This window comes from Melopsittacus undulatus, chromosome 7, assembly GCF_012275295.1.
Source record: "Melopsittacus undulatus isolate bMelUnd1 chromosome 7, bMelUnd1.mat.Z, whole genome shotgun sequence".
NCBI classification, from domain to species: Eukaryota; Metazoa; Chordata; class Aves; order Psittaciformes; family Psittaculidae; genus Melopsittacus; species Melopsittacus undulatus.
The window spans coordinates 49,946,170-49,966,895 of NC_047533.1; the positions used below are offsets into that span (position 1 = coordinate 49,946,170).

General features: G+C 40.5%; 1 protein-coding gene across 1 annotated transcript in view; it reads right to left on the bottom strand.

The window, feature by feature from the left end:
- The window catches only part of UNC5C (unc-5 netrin receptor C), a 247,391-nt gene that overhangs the window by 20,184 nt on the left and 206,481 nt on the right, over nt 1-20,726 (bottom strand). Inside the window, exons 7-11 of the mRNA XM_031048503.2 lie at nt 20,289-20,453; nt 6,296-6,352; nt 4,628-4,819; nt 3,015-3,359; nt 424-511 (exon numbers count right to left, since the gene is read on the bottom strand). Of these exons, the coding sequence (XP_030904363.2) occupies nt 424-511; nt 3,015-3,359; nt 4,628-4,819; nt 6,296-6,352; nt 20,289-20,453 (847 nt within the window). The remainder of the gene's footprint in view (nt 1-423; nt 512-3,014; nt 3,360-4,627; nt 4,820-6,295; nt 6,353-20,288; nt 20,454-20,726) is intronic.

A 20,726-nucleotide genomic window follows, 5' to 3' on the forward strand; every position in this document is an offset into this window, starting at 1 on the left:
TCACCTTCATTATCATAGGAGAGGAGATTTTACAAGCCAGATGCTCAGCCACACCTGTCCTCTGCAGAGCAGACTTGTCACCTTGCTCCTTCTCTCCCTTCTCATTCACAGCGTAGGTCTTTATCAAGAGGTTACTTCACACCTTCTCTGCCTCACCAAACTCACGCTGGCACGTTTTCCTCACTTCTGGCTATGATTCAGTATTTCTCCAGCCTGAGGGCTTGCTGCAGAGTGCAACTCTTGATTAGAAATGCAGAAGTCTGAGCTTGTTTTGTGGCAAAGTTTATCCTTGCTCACATTTTACCTCCAAGTCAGCAAACAGCTTCAGTGCTGTAGGCTTTGCATAAGCATATTACCACAGGTCTTCAGGTACTGCATTTTTCCCCTCCGTTAATACACGAGCAAATTAAGGCAATCTTTTACCTCATGTTCTCCTTCCTGTGAACTGTCACATACATTTCATAGATTCTCCCTTGTGGAACGGCACCCGCTGGGATCAGCAAGCTTACTCCTGCAGAACAGAGGAGACACAAAAGATGATAAATTGGAGAAAAAAGAAACCCAGGCAAACGGGCCTGTGGAGTGACAGAAGAGGCAGAAGATGAAGCCTGCAATGCTAAGTTTCCACCCAGTCTCACCAGTAGACTCTACATGACTTCAGCAACTTGGGAGAAAAAGTATTCACCGTGCCCCATGTCTCTCTGGCAGTGAGATGGCTTGCTGTTACTCCTCTTGTGCATCAGCACTGAAATACAGGAGTGGAGAAGAGGGTTTTCTTCCCTTCCCTTATATTTTATTTAAAGAGCAGGCAGATGCTTACACTGCTGCTTACCTTGTAAAATGATGGGAAAATGAACAACTCTGACTAAAATTTCCAGCAGCTGTAACAGGACATCTCTCTCTAGTCAATTCTTACTTAATTAAAATTAGGAAATAAAGGCAATGGAGGGCTGTCCCAGGAAGCAATAGGAACTAGTTGTTTCCTGAAAGATGTCTTCTGTGACTGGCATCCTGTCTTCTAATGCACTCAGCTTTTAATTAGACTACTAGAGAGACAAAATTTGGCTTCTTGGTATTTTGAATGTGTAGAGTGGTTCAAAACTTCGGTATCCAACCTTGAAAAAAATGTGGGCAAATATGCTCGGTGTCCTTTTCAGGGGTGATTAGCTGCACACTTGGTTACAAAACCCAGCCATTACTGCCATTTCAGAAATGTCCTGTTGTTACATGACAAACACAGCACATGAACCAGCTATTTCACTCTGCTGGACACGTCTCAGCCAGCTGTCTTTGCAGATGTAGATTAGCTGGGAATCAGTTGCAATGATTTTAATACACTTATTACTACATAGCTGAAAATAAACCTACAGTCAGACTATTTACATATATACATATGCAAAAGAGAGGCTTTATAGAAAGCTTGCACAGCCCTGTCTTTTCTTTAGCACATGTGGTTTGGTTATGCTGGAGACCTTCCATGTGCTGGTGTACAGGGGCTCAGTCCCATACCTGGCTAGGGAATAGCTAGGAAAGCATTTTGCATGAGCACCTTCTGACACTTGTTTTCTTGCAAGGCATGCTACAACCTAATCTGTGGATGTCCTCAGCTGTAACAGGGCAAGCATAGTGTAAATGAAGGGCTTTGATCATATCACTAGGAGGATATACATACATCTAGAAGCAGCATGGAGGCATACATGGTAGTAGTAGATAGATTGATATATTTTACAAAACATAACAATTTTTAAGGGTTTACAGCAATAAATAACCATTTTTTTCTTCATAAATTGATATTAATATATGTGAATTAAATGTGACTAATAGACTGATGACAATGTGCACCACCATGGCATAATAAACCTGAGTATTAATATCTACTTCAGCTGTTAATTAAAGAAATGTGAAATCCAGGATTGTATAGCATGAATATTCAACACTTCTCAGCACTCAGCACCAGATTTCTTTAAGTAGTTAAGCTTTCACTTAAATTTAATAGCTATTTTTGCCCACTATTCCATAGTAGCTCAGAGAGAGTGGCTACAAGGGTATGTGCCACCTCTTTTTGGTCAGGGCACTGTGCTGTAAAATGGCCAAGAGCTGACCACAAGGTGCAAAGGAGAAATCCCCCACATCCAGTGTTTGATGCATTTGATTCAATCCCACATCAGATGTTAATGTTGCTTCCCATTAGTATGCCAAACCACATCTAGGAACATCTAGGTGCTGAACTTTCTCAACACTTCATTTAGGAACCAAACAGCAGTATGCCTCTCCCAAAAAATCCAGCTGCAAGAGCTGAGCTCTCCCAAGGCTGCCCAGGAACTACTTGGATGCTCTGAACCTGCCTCCTGATGCCCTTGTGGCATGAAGGGGGCCTAGCAGTCTGGCCTCATACTGCAAGAGAAAAACTGAGCAGCACTTTGCAATTACATCAAAAGGCACTTGATGCTCAGTCCCTCTCTTTCCTAGTAGTAAAAGAAGTCAACAATACATGTAATAAGGTGAGAAATACAGAAGAGACACTCTTCGGCCTTATTTTTCTTGGGTATGTAAGGTGTGCAGGAAAAAAGCCTTCAAAATATTAGTATTCTGGTGTCCTTCAATACCACATAGTCTGAAACGAATTGGAAGTGGAACAACCAATTTGTTTTTTAATTATTTTTTCCTTTTTATGTGTGATAACAAGATTGAGCCTTTCTGGCTTGGAGTCCCTTTTCTAGAGCTGCATGAAAGGAAAAGGTCAAGGATGCTGAATCACACTTCACACAGGGAAGCTCTAAAGACTTGCATGTCTCATAAAGTGGCTAAGAGCCCTGCAATATTCTGTTTAAAAGGTGGCCAGGACCTTGGGAAAAGAATATTTGAAGTACCTTGGTAAACCTGAAAGGGAGAGGAAGAAAACATCTGTTTGTTTTGAACAAAGAAAAGGCAGGGTCCTTGCTTTATCCTGCAAGCAAGCTAACTCAAAACTGCAAAACAACCACACATTTAAGCCTGCGATGACTAGCACTTACCTGAATTGGGAATTACTAGGTGACCTCCTAAGGAATTGAATGTCCCAAATGCAGTGCATGATGGGTCAGTCTGCCGAGCAAGGCTCTGGTTCTTCAGGTTCAGGGTCTCATTCTCCAGCAGTGACTGTGTAATCTGTGGGGACAGCTTGGAGGAGAAGTCAGAGAGGTCATCCTGGGGGGTGACTGCACCGGAGGTGTTATAAACCTTGATCTTCAGGTTGGGCAGAGGGTCCAGGATTGGAGAATTGGTCATTGGGATTTTGTCAGAGACATCATGCAAGGCATAAACAGGACCCCTGTACATGGCTGCAGCAGAAGTGAGGTCTGGTGGCACAGCCAGGAGGTCTGCATTGGAGATGAGAAGAAAGAACACCATTACTTCTTTATTCCAATAACCTTCTTCTGGATAACAATTCAGATTTACATTCTGCATTTTGCCTTCCATACCAAAGGTTAAGATATGCAATGTCCTTGCCAGACTGACCTTCATCTCCTTTTCCATGCATCTCTCCAGCAAACTCCCAGGGCTTGTATTGCCCCAGCTGCTACAGAATCTAATTGTCATACAAAATTACAGCACATTTCTGCTCTCAGGATTTTTCACTGGGATTATTTTGCTAGGCTGCACTCAGATTTCAAGTATGACATGTTTAGCTTCAGGGCAAGATCTTTTCCTTACTCAGTAGATACCATTTAATTACCTAATACCTCCTCCCTAAATGCTAAGTGACAGTCATTAACCAATTTATCTAATTGGCCTAACAACAGCATTCCTAAAATAAAAGACAGAACAAACCTATCAAGTCATTGTGCCCACAGCTCCCTGCAGTGGGGCATTAGTACCTGCACCACACTTTTTTGAAGATTTGTTTTAAAAGTACCTCCAATAAAGGAAATCACACTTCTGCTAATCTACATGAAAGCCCTCTTGTAATCTTAACTCTTACTTAGATTTATTCTTCTGGCACACATACTGCGATAAAAGAGGAACCCTTCAGCCAAAATATGTGTCTTGAAAAAGCCAGTACTACCTTTAGAGGTTTGTTGTTTTTTTTCCCCTGGCCAATGAAGTGTAGAAATAATCAAGCTGTTATGCACCAGTGATAAAAAAGCTCATTATTAAACTATGTTCGACTGCAACTTCTTCTACATTGTCTATTGAAAGTACAGTATTTCTCAGACTACTGTTTATGCCTGTGGAGACAGGGCACTGGAAAAATGGCTATTAGTGAAATAAAATGGAGGAAGATGCAGTAGAATTACTGTACCATAATATCACTCTTGTGATTAATATTGCCTCCATTGTTTCTGTTAGACTTTGATTTAAATTTCAGCTGGACCTGTGTTTCCATAAATGTCTCTGTGTTTCACTCTTGCATTCAAGCTCTCTTCAGAAGCTACATTCCTCTGCTTTATGCTCTTGAGCACATCTGAAAAATGCCAATGTGGGTTTTGAGCATTTGACTATCAGAAACAAATGAATATGATCTTTCTCCCTTTTAACAAATGCCAACAAGTATCCAGCCAGTAACATTCATGCAGCCCAAAAGAATATAATCTTATACAATCTCCCCGAATTGGTCAACATGGAGTAGAGTGAAATGACAACTAACCTTGCCTTGCAGCCTTGATATTAACAGGCTGAAATCCCCCATTTAGCGCCGAGGAGTCAATAATATCTGACTCAAAGTCACGGTGGTTCTTGCGATAGACAAACAGGGCCACGACCACGGAAATAGCCAGGCACACGATCACAGCTATGACGATCCCAACGTAGAGAGCAACATCATCTGAGTCAGGAGCAGCTAGAGAGAGAGAGAGGCCAGGAACCTTGAAGAAAAGTGTTCTTCACAGGCACTTTCAAGAAAACAGATTCTTACTATTCTCGTTTCCTGCACATATTTACTACCCTTTTTATAGGTTAATTTAAAATCCATTTCCAAAGCTATATAACAAGTCTATGCCCTTTTGATGGAAAATGATCTTTGATTTCTTTCTAACTTGTGTTCTAACTCATTCCCTATCTACTTGTTCATTTATCTAGTACCCAGGCTGTGGAATACTAACTATAACATGCTATATACTCAGTCTCTTGAAGTAAATCCACCCTATGAAATAAAACAGTGTATCTTAGTGATGTAGTGTCATAATATTGGTATTTAGTGGCTCATCTAATCACAAAAGCCATATTGTGGGTTTTTTAACTTCAGAACTCTAATTAATAAAAAAAAAGTAAAAAACCCTCCAAAATCTATTTTCTATTGAATGCCTGGAATATTGGGATGTATTTGTGAGTTTGCTTTTTTTTAACTATCATGCATCAAGCCATTTTTCCTTTCCATCTATTTCCATTAAAAAAAATAATCTAATAAAGCAGAAGATCAAACACTGAATTCTCATCACTGGTATTAAGGCATATGTATTTGGATAAAAGCTGAAGCAAGTACAAGAAATAATGTGGTAATTTACCAAAAGGAACCAAGATATATTACGGCTGTCTTGTAAGAAAATGGCTATGATATTTCTACTAGCTGCTTATAAGGTATCTTCAGCACTAATTCCAGGCTAATCTCTAGCATCATTATCCACCAGTCATTTTTTTTTTTCCAAAAGATCTGAATATGTGATCAAAATTTCATGTGTTTCTATACAGTGAGGAATCCCAGTTTTAGAAATAGCGTAATGAAAAAAGAAAGTGCAAAAACAAATCAGACTTTTCCAGTATCCCATTTTTCTTAGTTTGAAACATGTGAAATCATTTTTATTCTCTTTTTTTTTGCTCCCTGCCTTTTAGCCATTTAAGCCAAGACACCCTCCAGCTGCAGAGGTGAGAGCTGGCAGATGTTGAAAGGGACTGATCAATCTCCTTAAGCTCCTGGCTATCAAACCTTCCATGTACCAGCCTCAAAACATCACACTTTTTTCCCCCAGCAGCTCAGGAAGTAGATCTCTGAATTCTAGCTCAAATAAAGTTATCCCTCCACCACACTTCTTTCATTTGCTAAGGAAATTTTAATGAGAAGAGGGTTCATTCTCTCCAGTTTCTGGCTCTGAGGCAGCATTTTCACCCATTTTCCTCGCACATGAGGGCTGTTGCCATTCTGTATCAGCCTGCTGACAGTGAAACACTGCGACTGCTGTCAAGCAAGCAGCATGCACTTACTCTGATGAACAGGTTCCTCCTTTGCCTAGGTATACAGAGCTGGCGTAACAGTAAAGCTTGACCCAAGGAACAGCATCAAATTAGCATCCAGAAATGTAAAATCAAACATTAAACTTACAAGAAAATCCATATTCATTCTGGGTTCTCTGTTCAGTTGAAATAGGATAAATGAAACCTTAAAAAGAAAGAAATTAAACAAAAAATGGGAACAAAATCAAATCAATGAGAACAAAAAAGGGATGCATGAAAAAAAGTTTTAATTAAAAAAAGCAAAAAAAAAAAAAAATAAAAGAAACTAATGGCACTTTAAAATTCTGATATAGCACAGAATTATGATTTTGCATCCCCTGTCTCCTCCAAAACCTTACTAAGAATTAATAAGCAGGCAGATTGAATTTCTAAGCCAAAATCGGTCTCGAGTCACTAACTTTGGAGTGCTTAAAGTCTTTCTTTTATTGAGCATAAACTCTAATGGATCTAATTTATTTCAGACATCAAGGGTCATTAGCATATGGAAAGTCTTTTCTCCCTATCCCTGCCATATGCTTTAATTCCGAGGAAATGTTCGGTAAGGCTCTAAACAGTTTTCTTATTAAATTACAGTAGTTTGTTGTTGATCTAATAGAGCTAAAGGAGACCTGTCGTCACTGGTCAGAGGTTAAGCACCCATTCACTGAGCAGAATTCATACGCAAAGTCCTCCCTCTGTATTTCTTTGGAATTATTTTATCCTTTTTTTTAATACATGTTCAATAGGAATTCCTCAGGGAGTGAAGAATTTGTCAGCAAACAGGAAACTGAGTGGCTTCTCTTCAAAATTATTACAAAATCAATAAGGCCTCTGGGGTTATAGCATTATTTATTTGAAATCTTTGCAAGCACCATACATTGACAAAATCATAATGCAATTTACAGCTGTAGTTCGGAAAGGACAAATAAGAGAGATCGTTTCTTTTGTCTTTTCTTTCTGCAGCTCCTACCACATGGCACACTGGAGCTGCTTAGTGTGAACTCACAAAACATCTCCCAGCTGCTTTCCATTCATACAGGGAAAGAATAAAATGCCCCCAGTCCCATCCTGCTGGAAAGGTAAATGACAAATTCAAAGTAAGCAGAGGAGTTGCTGTCAGGGACGGGATTAGAGTTGGTGTAAAACAGAAGGTACTTCTCCTCCATCACCTTCCCTTCAGTGCTTTTGAAGGGAACTTCACCCCCTCCCCTTGGATCACACTGTGAGGAGGCTGCACAGCCAGGGACTCCCTGCAGGTGAAACAAAACTGGAAAATGCACTCCTGGTGTGTGCGTAATGCACAGGACCACATTACAGACAGGCCAGAGTAATAATCCCCAGCTCCCAGAAATGCTGAGTTTGGGTGCTCAGCATCTGTTGTGTTTTACATATCTCTTCCTGCTTGGCAGCACTGCTTGCTAATGAAGACATAGTCTATCCCAGTCACAGGTACAAACACCCCTCTGCCGAAATTTCTAGATATTAACTCTTGTGTAAATGCTACTTTCACTGAAATACCAGAGCAAGAAGAGCTACTTTTTGATTATGATGTTTTTTCTGAGGTACCATGGGACAGACTATATTGCTTGCAATATCTATTTAAAACTTTTATTTCACAGCAATGATTCCAGCCTTACAATTGCTTTTAGAAATATTATATTCTTACATTCATTTATTTGGTTCCCTGAGGCAAGTTCACCTATGTGTACTCTCAGCATGCATACTCAATCTTTCTTAATCACTGCTTCCTACTTCTACTAGTGTACTACTGGTATGTGACATAAAAAGTCAGGTAAGCAACTTCTGAGGGCTCAAGTGAGTGCTCATCAAGTCTGGGCATGAATTTACACTACCCTAGTTACTCCCCACTTGCTCCCCAGATGAATGCTAAGGCCCATATTTAGTCAACCTAAATTCCAGCTATAGCCTTATGCCCAATATTTCCTTAGGCAAGATGCCTCTGGAGACCAAGATGCAGGCAGCAGGAAATACAAGGCACAAGGACCAGGTAGAATTTAGGCAGGCTGCATCTCCAAATGCCTTTTTGCTTCATACTTAAATCCACTGGGAAAACTGAGGATATCTCCTTGCACTTCATGTGTCCCAGCACATTCTCAGGTGACCTTGCATCAGGTAGTATGCATCCCCTGGCTCTGCATCACCCATGGAGCTTGACCTCACCCATGCAGAGCTAGGAAGGCTATTCCTCTCTCCTTAGGTTGCATTGCAGCTGACAAGTTTTACATTCAAAGTTGTGTGTTATTCCTGTCACATCTGAAGTGACCTATCAATTGTCGCTCAACAGGCACAATGGATAGCACCACCTGGATTAGCTGTGATGTTACTGAAAACATTCTTTTCTCCCAGGAAGATGCTATTCCAAAGTCAAATATTTTCAGCAAAGTAAATACATGTGGTCCTCAAATACTCTACTAGAAATTTACCTCATTGCAACCTCTTCATAGACCCTGTTTGTTGCAAACATTCACTTGTGTCTCACAAGTTTGCATAGATTCTCCTACTGATATCTTCAGAGAGTATCCTTGCAGCTACATAAGAGTCACCAATTTCTTCAACAGAAAGGTTTTGTATACGTATTCAAAGGCACATCTATTAAAATGAGAGGAAGAGGCAAGGATACTGCTCACTACTTCCATTAGCCTCACAAACCCAAATGTTTAGTGAAGTGTGCTTGATTTTAGTCTCCTCTGTGTGCTGCAAACTGAACCAGGCACCCAATTCCAGCTCTTTCTGTGCAAACATTGCTTGGAATGCACAAGTGTCTGCAAGGACACATTTTCAGCCTGAAAAATGGTTTTGTTTTTTTTTACATAGAAGGAAGGTGTGGCCAAGGTGGAAGAGTTAAAGGCTGCTGAGTGAGATGGCTTGTGTTTGAGTCATGGGCGTGCAAGATGTACAGGTGATGGTAGTGGCTGGGCAGGAAGTAGAATCACATAATGATTTGGGTTGGAAGGGACCCTAAAGATCACGCAGTTCCAACACCCTGCCATGGGCAGGGACACCTTCCACTAGACCCAGGTTGCTCAAGCCCTTTTCAACTACAATGGGTAGGACAGCCACAGCTCTGGATATCCTGTTCCAGTGTCTCACAAGCCTCACAGTAAAGAACTTTGTAATATCTAATCTAAATCTACCCTCTTTCAGATGAAAATTATTCCTTCTTGTCCTATCACTACATGCCCTTGTAAAAAGTCCGTGCAATGATGCAAAACCTGCTGGGATTAATAACTGAAATAATTAAGAATGATTTCCCTCTTCTGTTCAGTGTAACTGCAGTGAAAAGAGACTTTTCCTTGTGGGTTTATTTTTTTTTTTCTCCTTGTATGAACAGCACTGCTTGGCAAGTACCTGAGGGACTTCTAACAGGATCATCAGAATTTTAACGAGGGTGAATTTAGAAAGGTGCTGGTGGGTTTTACTCTATGGAAGGCTGCTGAGGCTGCTGACTCCCACTCAGAGCAGCTGGTTTCACAGTGAGCTGCTTGCTTTGGAGAAAAGTAATTTAAGCTTCCTCCTACAACTTCTTGGGAAATGTACATTTTCAAAGGGGCTTTGATGTTTTGTTGTGAAACTTACTGCTGGATGAGTAAAATAGTAATAATCATACTTCCCACTTCCAGAGTCCCTCCCGTTTGAGGCTCTTAGAGGCCTACCAACAGTGGGTATTTGTTTCCCTCATTTTACAGGTACCTCACCCTCTGTGATACGTAGAGAATCAGTGGGAGGCTTGAGTTAACCTACAGGAATTGTACCACTGTAATTGCACAGTAAAATGCATTCATTAAAAAGGCTTTAATTAAGTTGCTGTTTCTCCATGCATTCTACTTTATATTCCAATTTAGGCTTGTAAATACAATTTTTTGTCCCTCTGGAAGTGCTTCTATTAAGTATTAACGGTGGGCTTTTTTAACTAACATAATCACACTCACACAAGTCTTTTGTACAAATGCAGAATGTATCATTATAAAGGTGCATTACACAGGCATTGCCTATTCTCTTTCTTTAAAGGATGTGAAGAGCAATTTAAGCACCTTTATAATGATTTAAACCACAAGGGAATGTGGAGAAAGGTGAATATGTCAGATTGTACTGGAAAGATAAACCAATCCAACACTGTTATATAGAAAAGACTTCACAAAGCTTTTTATCAATTTAGTTTAACTCAATTTCAGCATCAGTCACACTTGCAGTGATTTCGGGAACTGTGACCATTTAACTAAATAGATTTTGAAGCTCATTTAATTATTTTGGTGCAGTTTGTGAAGGCAGATGATCCCCAAACATTGGAAGTCTAGCCTGAGCATTCTGGTCCCTTATGTCTTGCTCTGACCTTCTGGAAACACATTTGTGCCAGAGGCCACAGGAGACACAACGGTGGGTCTGTGTGGCTGAATGGCCTTCAGCATATCTGCATGTATGGGATCATCTGCCTGAGGAGGGTAGCTCTGACAAATAGGCAGGGTGACCCTTTTTACAGCATGAATTCATCTGCTGCAATTTTCCTTGGGAGAAGCAGATGAACCTTCTGCCAATTTGGGGAAAATTAAACATTTGGGAATAGAGAATCTTAGACCTATGAAAGGTAATTATGCAGAGATTATGGCACTGACCCTCTTGGGACTGAAATTGAAAGAGAGTGCCACCAAACATGTCATCAAAACAACTTTTCTAAGCTCTTCTATTCTTCTGGGGGAGAACCTACCCCTGAGAATATCCATGAGCACATATACACACACACACACATTGTTCAGACTGGAAACTCAGTATCATGACTATGAGCATCCTGAAATCCTGTGCTTGATTTTACCTAGAAAGCCATGGGAATACTACCTTGGCCTGCTAACTGGCATATTTTAAACACATTTATCCCTGTGATACAAAACATTAGGTCACGGCTCCATGTAGAAGGCACTTTGTAACTGGCTCCCCTTTTGGGGAATTTGCTACCTGTCTTGGCATAATGAATTTATATTAATGGATATAAATTTCAGGGTGAATTGATCAGATTATGAAAATATTTGCAAAACATTTTCAAAATGCTTGCAAAAAAAAGAAATCACATAAGAGAGAAAGAAGAATTCCCAGTTTTCCATTTGTATTTCCCCAAGCTACTTTCCCGCTTCCCAGCCAGTAACTAGGTAAAATTGTAGAGTTGCTGAAGGTGATCTTTCTAGGCACTTATGGGGCTCATACAGTTTGGTTGGTATTTATAAAAATATTTACAATTATCCTGCAAAGAAATTGCTTTATACCATTAGCTGCTGAGGTCACAGCTAATGTTACATGTTTTGAGATTATTTCAAGGTCAGTGAGAGTTGGAGACATACACTTTCATTTAATAAAGTGAAGATTGTATAAAGCATGCCGTAACTGCTTGCTTCTTTAATGCATCACAGTTTAATCTGGCACCACTTGCTTCTAATCTATAAATGCTCTTTATCCTCTAAGTAGCAGTTCCAAAAGGAGCTAAGGTCATGTAATTATGTGGCCCTGTTGAAAGCCTAGCCACATGCCATGTCTCAATAACATCCTGTTGCAATGAACTCAACAGGTTAAGCATAATATATTGTAAAAGCACTTTCCCCCCTTTTGGCTCCAAAGTCAATGCCCTTAAACTGTACTTAACTGCTATCTGCCTTTCTCTGCTTTGATGGCTTTATCCATTGTTGTATTGACACTGAAGAAGGAATAAGCTATTGCTGGCAAAAGGCTGTGAACCACAAAACTAGGATGGACAGATGAACACAGACTAATCCTCACATGCAGATGCCTAAAATCTGAAGGAAGCAGTTCTTAAATGCTATAAGGTCTTCTTCTGGCATTTATTAAGTTATCTTCCTCTTTTCCCCAGCCCCAATGGCTCAGAATTTCATTTAAAATCTTTGGGTTTTGGCTATACTTGGCCTCAGTCTTGTAACTTGCCCTAAAAATGTTTGATTAAAATTGGATTAAAAACCCTAATGATTTTTATTTATTTGGTCTGATTTTGTTGATTTTTTAGTTTACCAGATCTCAATGGGAAAATAAATAAGGTATATATGGCTGTTTCCAAACTCCAGGCTATTGATATTCAGCTTTCCTCCTTTTTCCTGTAAAATGCCATTCTCAATTCAAAGTCAGCCCAATTTCAGATCTGTAAAACTCTGCACTCCTGAGAAGAGATACCCAGCAATTCTAAATTCTGAATTCCATTAAAAAGAGACATTTTGGAGACAAAGAAGAAAAAAGGCACATGCCTCTACAGTGTCTGCACTGCCATGCTGTAGCAGGAATCTTGCATTACCAGTCCTGCTTCCATCTTCTGCCTCCTTTGCCTTACCCAGTTCGCCATTACTTCTCAGCAATCCTAAAGCTATCAACAGCTTGCCGAGTTTCTTCATTATCTTAAAGGAAACCCTAGATGATCAATACAGTGTGCACAGGCTCAACGACTTCAAAAGACCCTTTCAAAAAACACTTTCAAGGGCTTTCCAAATGTTAATTCAGATTTATTGCAGTGCTGTAGATTCCCATCTAGTCCCTGTGATGGACAAGCAGTCACACATTCTCAGGATAGGAGAAGAAATTCAGGAGACTTAATTTGACATTCAAGACTTTTAAATAGCTCTGTTCAGGTTCCACTGTCCAGAGACTGTGACTGCACAACCTTCCACTACTTTCCTTTCCTACAAGGGGGCAGAGTTAACAGTAAAAGAGCAACCTTAGAGTAAGCCCCATATTCTGACAGGTTAGTGCTAAGGCTTTGTGTTCACTTAACATGTTAGTAATGCAGATTTACCCCAGGAGAAATATTAACAATAACCTTTGAATCATAACTGCCACTAATTGCTTCTTTCCTCTTCTATTTCCCAGGAACTCTAGCACCTAAACATGAAGATGTGACACTTTATACTGTGTGTGGTTAGAAGTTTTAAAAACAACAACAAACAAATTCCCTGGAGCTGCAAAAAAAATCTCAGAGAGAATGTGCCCATCTATTTGCTATTCTAATGAAAGACCTTCATGTCTACATAATGATGCTGAAGGGCAGATATGATACAGGGCATCCCAGAGATGATGCACAGTAATTTATTTTCCTTCTAAAGGACTAATTATTGGCATGCTGAGGGTGAGCTAATAAACAAGGAGCTTGAGGCTTTGTGACTGATTATTTACTTCGGTATTATCTCAGATCTTTCATAACAGGGTAGGTTAAATGTGGAGTCTCTCTTGTTCTGTCCTTGAACTTGAGCTTATGATATTCTATAATTAAGATTGCAACTATGTTTCATCTCAAATTACATACCTGACATTTTGTTAACATCCTGAGAAAGGTCTTGCTTGATTTTAAACATGCATGTCATCTACATAGGGGTAGGGGAAGATGGAAGAGTAGGATAACTTGTTGCTAAAATTTGATGTGTATTAGAATACGCAAATTTGACATTATGCTACCTTTTACAGGTAGGGACTTCGACCTTTTGCCTAAATCTTACCTCAGTCTTTAGTGTCTTAGAAGCACAGAAGTTTAACACTGCGTTTGTTATGTATGCTTGACGGCAAAAGCAAACACATATCTAGCACTGCAATTTGCTAGATTGTATATCTGCAAATTCCATGATTGCAATGACTGAATGTTAGGTAGACTTCCTGGGGTTTGTCCTGTTTTGCAGTTATAGTGGGATAAGAGCAAACAGGTCATAGGGCTGAAATAACAACATGGGGCAGCACAGAAGAGAGAACACATGGCAAACAGCTAGATAAACAAAGGGACAAGCTGAAAGAGGAACTAGAAGAAGGGATTGGAGCTGTTAGAAAGGCTGGAAAAAAAGGCTCATGGAAAGCATAAGTTCTCTATATGGATGTTCAATGACAGGTATCAAAATCTTTGGCAGGTCTGTAAGCTCACAGGTAAGGTAACTTGAATTCCCCAGCTGATAACCTCAAAAGTCCCAGGGACTCCAGAATAACCCGATGAGCTCAGTGTTCTTTCTCAGACTATAGAAACTTCCTTCCTCAACATGATTTTTTTTTTATTTAAGGGTGCTGGCAATGTTTTTGTTAGTCCTTTGTGTATAACACAGATTTAGAAATAGAGAGTGCTGAGTTTTACTCTGGAACCTGTCACTTGCCTGCCTGATGAGCCTTGGGCTGCTCCTATAACCTGCTTTGTCTGGCACCCTGACAGGAAAGCAAAAAGCACAAAATATAACCACCTTCATACATCATAAGGAAAATATAAGCACTCATTATTTTCACTGTACGCTGTTTGGGTTTTTTGGTTTGAATTTTTTTTCCTACAATGAAGTTAATGTATCAGTTAGACTTTATTATAAGATTTCAATTTTCCTTTCATCTATCCAAGTAACTCTTTGGGGTTTTTTAATGTGCAGAGGAATAAGGAAAGAATAAAAGAAAAACACAAGGGAATTAAGAGGAATGGAAATTATACATGGACAAGGTTGGGAGTTTTTCTGCTCTCTGCAGGCTATGATATTCTGTGATTAGTTGAGTTTTTTGAAAACAGCCTAGAGATCCTGAAGTACTTGTCTTTCATTAGAGTTATTGTGGAGGTGGCTCTTTCTGAACTGACTGGGGCAAGACACAGCAACTTCAGTGTCCTGGGTTCTGCTTGTGGATCTGTAGTTCTATTTTCCCTGAATGCTTTTATCTCCTTCTAGCAGTAGGTTTTCTAGACAAGAGCTCTCAGTTGCAGAGGCCCCACCAGAGTGTGGACACTTCTCAGTCAGGGATTTCTCATGTCACTATGATAAAAATAAAGATGAGTTATTACTCTGAGATGTGTGCACAAACTCCCCTGGCTGCTACACCATTGCCTAGTAGTTGGGTTGAAAACAAAGTTATACATCTCTCATATGAAGTAACAGAATGACAGTAAACTTCCTCTAGGAACAGATGAGGTACCTTCTTCAAGTGAAGGAACCACCCCCTGCAATGACTCAGCAAAACAGACCAGGTGGCATTATCATCGTGCCAACAGACTGAATGTATTAGAAGTTCTCTATTGACCCACATGCTCTTATAAAAGGTTGTATTCAATTCCTTTGCACACACAGGCTTCTGTTGCAGTCTCCCTTGAGAGAGCTTTGCTTACCTCCTGGAGTCTGGAAACATTCCCCTGCTCTTTGCACACTAATCTGCTCTGGAGGAATAGGGGTCCTCATCAAACTGCTCTGCCCTGTAATTCTTTCCTGAATACCTGCTTTCAAAACAAGCCAAAAAGGGAAACGAATGCTTATTCCATCAGAGGTTCTGGCATGTCACATTAAAGAAGTAGGGCATGTGAGGAATATGTATGTTTTGGGAAGGAAGAGATGTTAGTATCAGGTTAAGCCTACTTTCTACTCAAGACCTGTGTATAAACAGGCACGAGACTGGAAAAGGGCAGCAGTTAACCATTTCATGCACAAGCAGGACAAACAGCATCTTTTTCACTTGCTTAGGTGCTATCATTGTAAATGGGAAACTTATGAACATACAGCCTTTCAGATGAGGATTTCGAAGTGCTCAGAAAACATAATTTGCTGTCATCGTTTCACATCAACTCACTCTTGATTAAAGACAGCCTTTTTTTTTTTAATAAGGAATGGAATTACTAGTCTGATAATAACAACTTCACCATAGTATAGGTGCCATTTCCTCAAGTGATGTACCTTCTATTTGAATTTTCAAGGAGTTAAGCTACGTGCAGGGAGAGCACCAAAGTGATCCCAGAGTGCTGTCTCTAACGATGGGCAAAGATGTTTTGAACCTTTAAGTGATAATAGCATGTCTCATTTTTTTCACACTTATTTGTTTAAATCCAAAGTAACAAAGGAAAAGTCCACGCTGGATGTGATGACACTTGGAAATGATTCACAAATGGAAATCTGATTTTGGACCTACTGGCTTTCTATTCCATATTGTGAAACTGTATAAACAGGTTTTACTAAACAGAGCAACAGTACCCTTTATGTAACTATATAACCCACAGTCCTCAAGTGACAACACATACTTCAGTACTACCTTACCATTGTAAGATACCTAGCCCTTTGTTTCGGAAAAAATTGAAAGCACAACTTAGCCAGCCTTTTATGAAAAGCCACAATCATAGAATCATAGAATAGTTAGGGTTGGAAAGGACCTTAAGATCATCTAGTTCCAAACCCGTTGACAGGGATAGGGACACCTCACACTAGACCATGTCACCCAAGAGTCTATTCAGCCTGGCCTTGAACACTGCCAGGGATGGAGCATTTGTCACTTCTATCACAATGATCTACTAAAGCCAAGATTGAGCTGAAGAAGGGACACCAGCTGTCTTCTTCTGACTGTGTTAGTGCCAACCCTGACATGGTTTCAGAAAAGACCAACAGCTTTACAGGCATGCACAGGCACCAGCCTCATGCCTACAGATTTTAGGCACTTATTTATTCAGGACAGGGACAATATCAACCTGAACACTGTCACTTCAGATCCTCAACTGAAAGGACACAGGTAAGATGCTCTGAGCGTGACAGCTGCACATCTTAACTCATGTAGTAAGCCTTCAGTGTAACCATGCAACACAGCTAACTCTCTTCACAGATTGTCGGCCTCTTCTGCATTACCAGCACCATTTTACACATAAAGCAAACCAAAATTTGTCCCACCAGAGAGTTTAGCATGTGTTTGGTACCACACACGTGATCTCACAGTCATTCCAGCCCTGACCCCAGCAAAAAAATCAGTTCCCTTTGTATGTTTCTGATCTAGTGAATGGAACTACTTGTGCTGAAGTTTGAGCCAGCAGTGGAGTGCTTTGCTTTTTTGGTCCTCACACAGAACACCCATCAAAGTCATTAGGCAGGATGAGTGGGGGGCTAATTGTGGTGTTTCAATTTATAGTAATCCCCTGTGAGATGCAGTGCCTGCCTTTAAAAGTGTTGTTCCTTGCTCTGAAGTATTTACCACTCAATACTCATACTTCAAATGGGAAATAATGCAACTATGGAGGCAATAATGCAACAAGTGTGGGTGGTAACCAGGCAATTCTTCTTAAACCTACATTTTTGTTCCAGAAGATCATATTAATGCTATTATGGGAATTATGAAATTGTTGTAATGGGACCTGCTGGGCAATATTGTGCATTTGGAAACTTAAAATAGCAACGACAGTCCTGAATCTTCACTGCAGCTGCTTTTCCTCCTCAATTCAGCCTGCTGTCTCTCTGCAGGCTCTCTAGTTTAATGACTGCTCATCCTTTAATGTTAACAGAAAAATACTAACTACTGGATAAGGGAGTGTATGTGCGTACTAGCAAGATCATTAGTCTGAATAAATGCGACAGCAGAGTTGCGCGAGAAATGCCAGTTAGTGGTAAGCACAAACTGCAGCTTTGGGTGTAAAATACTGTAATTACAAGGGATGGAGAAAGCTCCGCAGTTTTTATCCCCACAGAAATCGATAGTGGTGCAGACTGCTGCTCTTTGCTTGAGCAGGGCAGTCTGATGAAAGAGCTTATTGATTTATCCAGCTGATGCTACTGAAGTGAATAATAGACTGGAAGAGAAAGGGCTTGTAAATTAGACTCATTCAATCCAACATTTTCCAGGATATCTTTTATGTACAGCTATAATGAGATATATATTTACAAGTGAGTTTTTGTTAAAGCCACAGCCTAGTGACTCCTTGTAAGTAGGTCTGTCTCTTAATTCTTTAACCTCAACTACACCCATGGTGCTAAAGTCAACCTTCAAGCTCTCACTAGAGGCTGATGCTAAGGAAGAAGCACTAGGGCACCTAGGAGCAGGATCTGGCTATAGCACAGGTAAGCAGCTGGCCAACACTGCTCCCAGAGGGTTATGGCTACAGAGGAAAGGTGGCTGCAGCTCCCTCCATGCCACCTGTGCCATAATAGACCCACTGGCATAAAGGCATTGGAAAAATTCTGCTGTGGATCCACAGGTCTCTAGGCTAGGAGAAATGCGAGTTCTAAGTCGGTCCCCACCAGCCTCAAATAATGTGGAAAGAGGCATGGTGTTTTAGGAATGAAAAGAGTCTTTTGTTTCTTTCTATCTCAGCTCTTCTGTGACTCTAGATCCACACTGGCAAAAATGTTAAGTGTTTGGACTGGTTTTGCATAAACTGAGAAGGGGAAATAAAGAAAAAGAGAGGGAGGAATAGAGTGAGCAGCAGGCACACTGCCACCAAGTACAGCAAATCAATCTTCTTAGCAGTGATGGATCAGGGAGCAGGATTGTAAGTTTTAGAGGTATATGAAACCCCACAAGTATAAAGACACCATTAAAACACTGCCATTAAATTCCAGCACTGAAGGATTATCACAGCCCCTGGAGCCAAGGAGGTCAATATGTGACTGTATTTTTTTTATTAGTATTTTATATATACATATATATGAAGCAGAATAGGATTCACAACAGTCTCACCCTCTCTCCTGCTAAAGACCTCTGCTTTATACTCAGCATCCACTTTCACAAATAAAATGCAATATACCATCGACAGATAAATGAGATCCCTACAGGGCTTTTATTCTATCGTACCATTATATCTACTATTCCACAAGATTTCTGCTTAAATGGCTCTCCTTATGCACATACACAAAGATGACATACACCTGTCTAAATATAATCTGATAGTGAAGAGCTCTTCTGATGAGGAAATGTATCTTTTCTTCCTAATTTAACATAACGACTTATTCACACTGCGGGAGTTAGGGGTACGTTAGCTTCCCCATGAAAAAGTCACCAAGGTGTTATACACTAAGATGTGGATGATTTTTTTTCCCTACCTTTAGAAAAGAAAAAGAGTAGAGCTCCAAATCTCACCTTTCTGTGTTCCCCACAAAAACAAACGTTTCGAGGAATTAGAGCTTTATAGGCTCCTGACATTGACTAATAGTTTTTGATGTAATGAAAGTGTTTGTGTGAGCCACACTGAAGAAACCCTTTTTGTAAATACCTCAGAGAAAAGACCATGCTGTGCCATAGTGTAGCTCAGAGATTGCTGCCAGCACAGTAGCCACCTACATGGCATTAATTCAAGTAGACCTATTTATTAGCTGGAAGTGTTGCTTTTCTGTCATTGTGAATATTTCAGTTAGAAGTAACCCTCCTCAGAGAATAAAAATTCCTGACTACTTTTTCACGAGAGAACTCAAAGAATTGTATGACCAGGACAAAGAGATATCCGATAGTTTCAGCCACAACTCTTGGGGCAACAGAGAACTGAGGCTCATCAGGGAAGTACTGCTGAGAGACAGGACGTAGCAACAGTAGAGAGGTTTATATGAGGAATTTGACCCAGGTTATTGTGCTAACAAACTGTGAAAGGAAGATTCAATGCACCAGCAGAACACAGAAGACCTCATTTTTGGGAAGGGATGGGGTGCAGAGAAGACTAATTATTGATCAGCATATGTCAGAATCCCACTGAAGCCTGCTTTGCTTTACTTGCTCTTATTAGCCACAAAAACAGGACCACGGCATGAACAGGTGCAGGCAGAACAGATTTCAATGCCAGAGATGATCCCCATGAGGCTCCAGCATGCTGATAACTATATATAAAGTTTGCATAAGCACTGCACAGATACAGGTTACCTCTTTCTACTACAGGGCAACTGAAATTTAGTAAGGGGCATAACTATTATCTGTAGAAATACATGCACACACCATTCCTGACAGCAAGAAGCCACACTCTGATCTGCTTTGCCATGTTTACTTTTTTGAAAATGCTGGCTTTGCCCTACAGCCTTTATTTTTCATTTGTATTGCTGTAAGATTCACTGCCAATCTTCTGTGGACAGATGCTGAGTTAGTATTAGAGAGGAGGGATGTTTGATGAGGAGGGCAGGGGGGTGAGGACCCTGTTACCAGCTTTTCTAATTCTTCATGGCTCAACATCATAAACCTCAGAGAGCATTACATTCATCTTAAGGGAAGAAGAATGGGGTGTCCAGCCTGGTGAGAACTGGATTAACTCATTTCTCCATTCTACAAATGGTTCCATGACTTTAGGTCATTGATGCCGACCTGTGGCTATTGCAGATTTTTTCTGTGGCCACATACACCCCAGACCCCAGACGCACCACAGCAGCACTTACCCTGCATGCAAAGCCCGTTGGTGCAGTTCTTGGACTGTAGCACCAGCCCCTCACAGTCTTTCCCCCCGTTCTTGGGTGCCGGGGCTGTGCACTCCCTCCGGCGCCAGTGGGTGCACTCTGTGCCACAGGTGGACCACTTGCTCCATGATGTCCACTTGCCATCCACTGCAATAAGAAAGTGACATGACTTGTTAGGGGGTACATAAAGTAAGACCAAGCACAAACAATGCATGTATCAGCACAAGCAAGCCTGCAGCCATGGGCCATTCCCTGAAAGGCAGAAGGATCATCGGTCTGCTCTTCTTAAAAACAGTCAGTCTGCTCTTCCTAAAGTTCTATTTCTAGCCCACAAATACATGTTCACTCTCTCTCTCTTTTTTTCTCTGCCCCAGCCTCATTTCTGCTCTTTCTTCCCTTTTTAATAAACTTGTCAGCAGT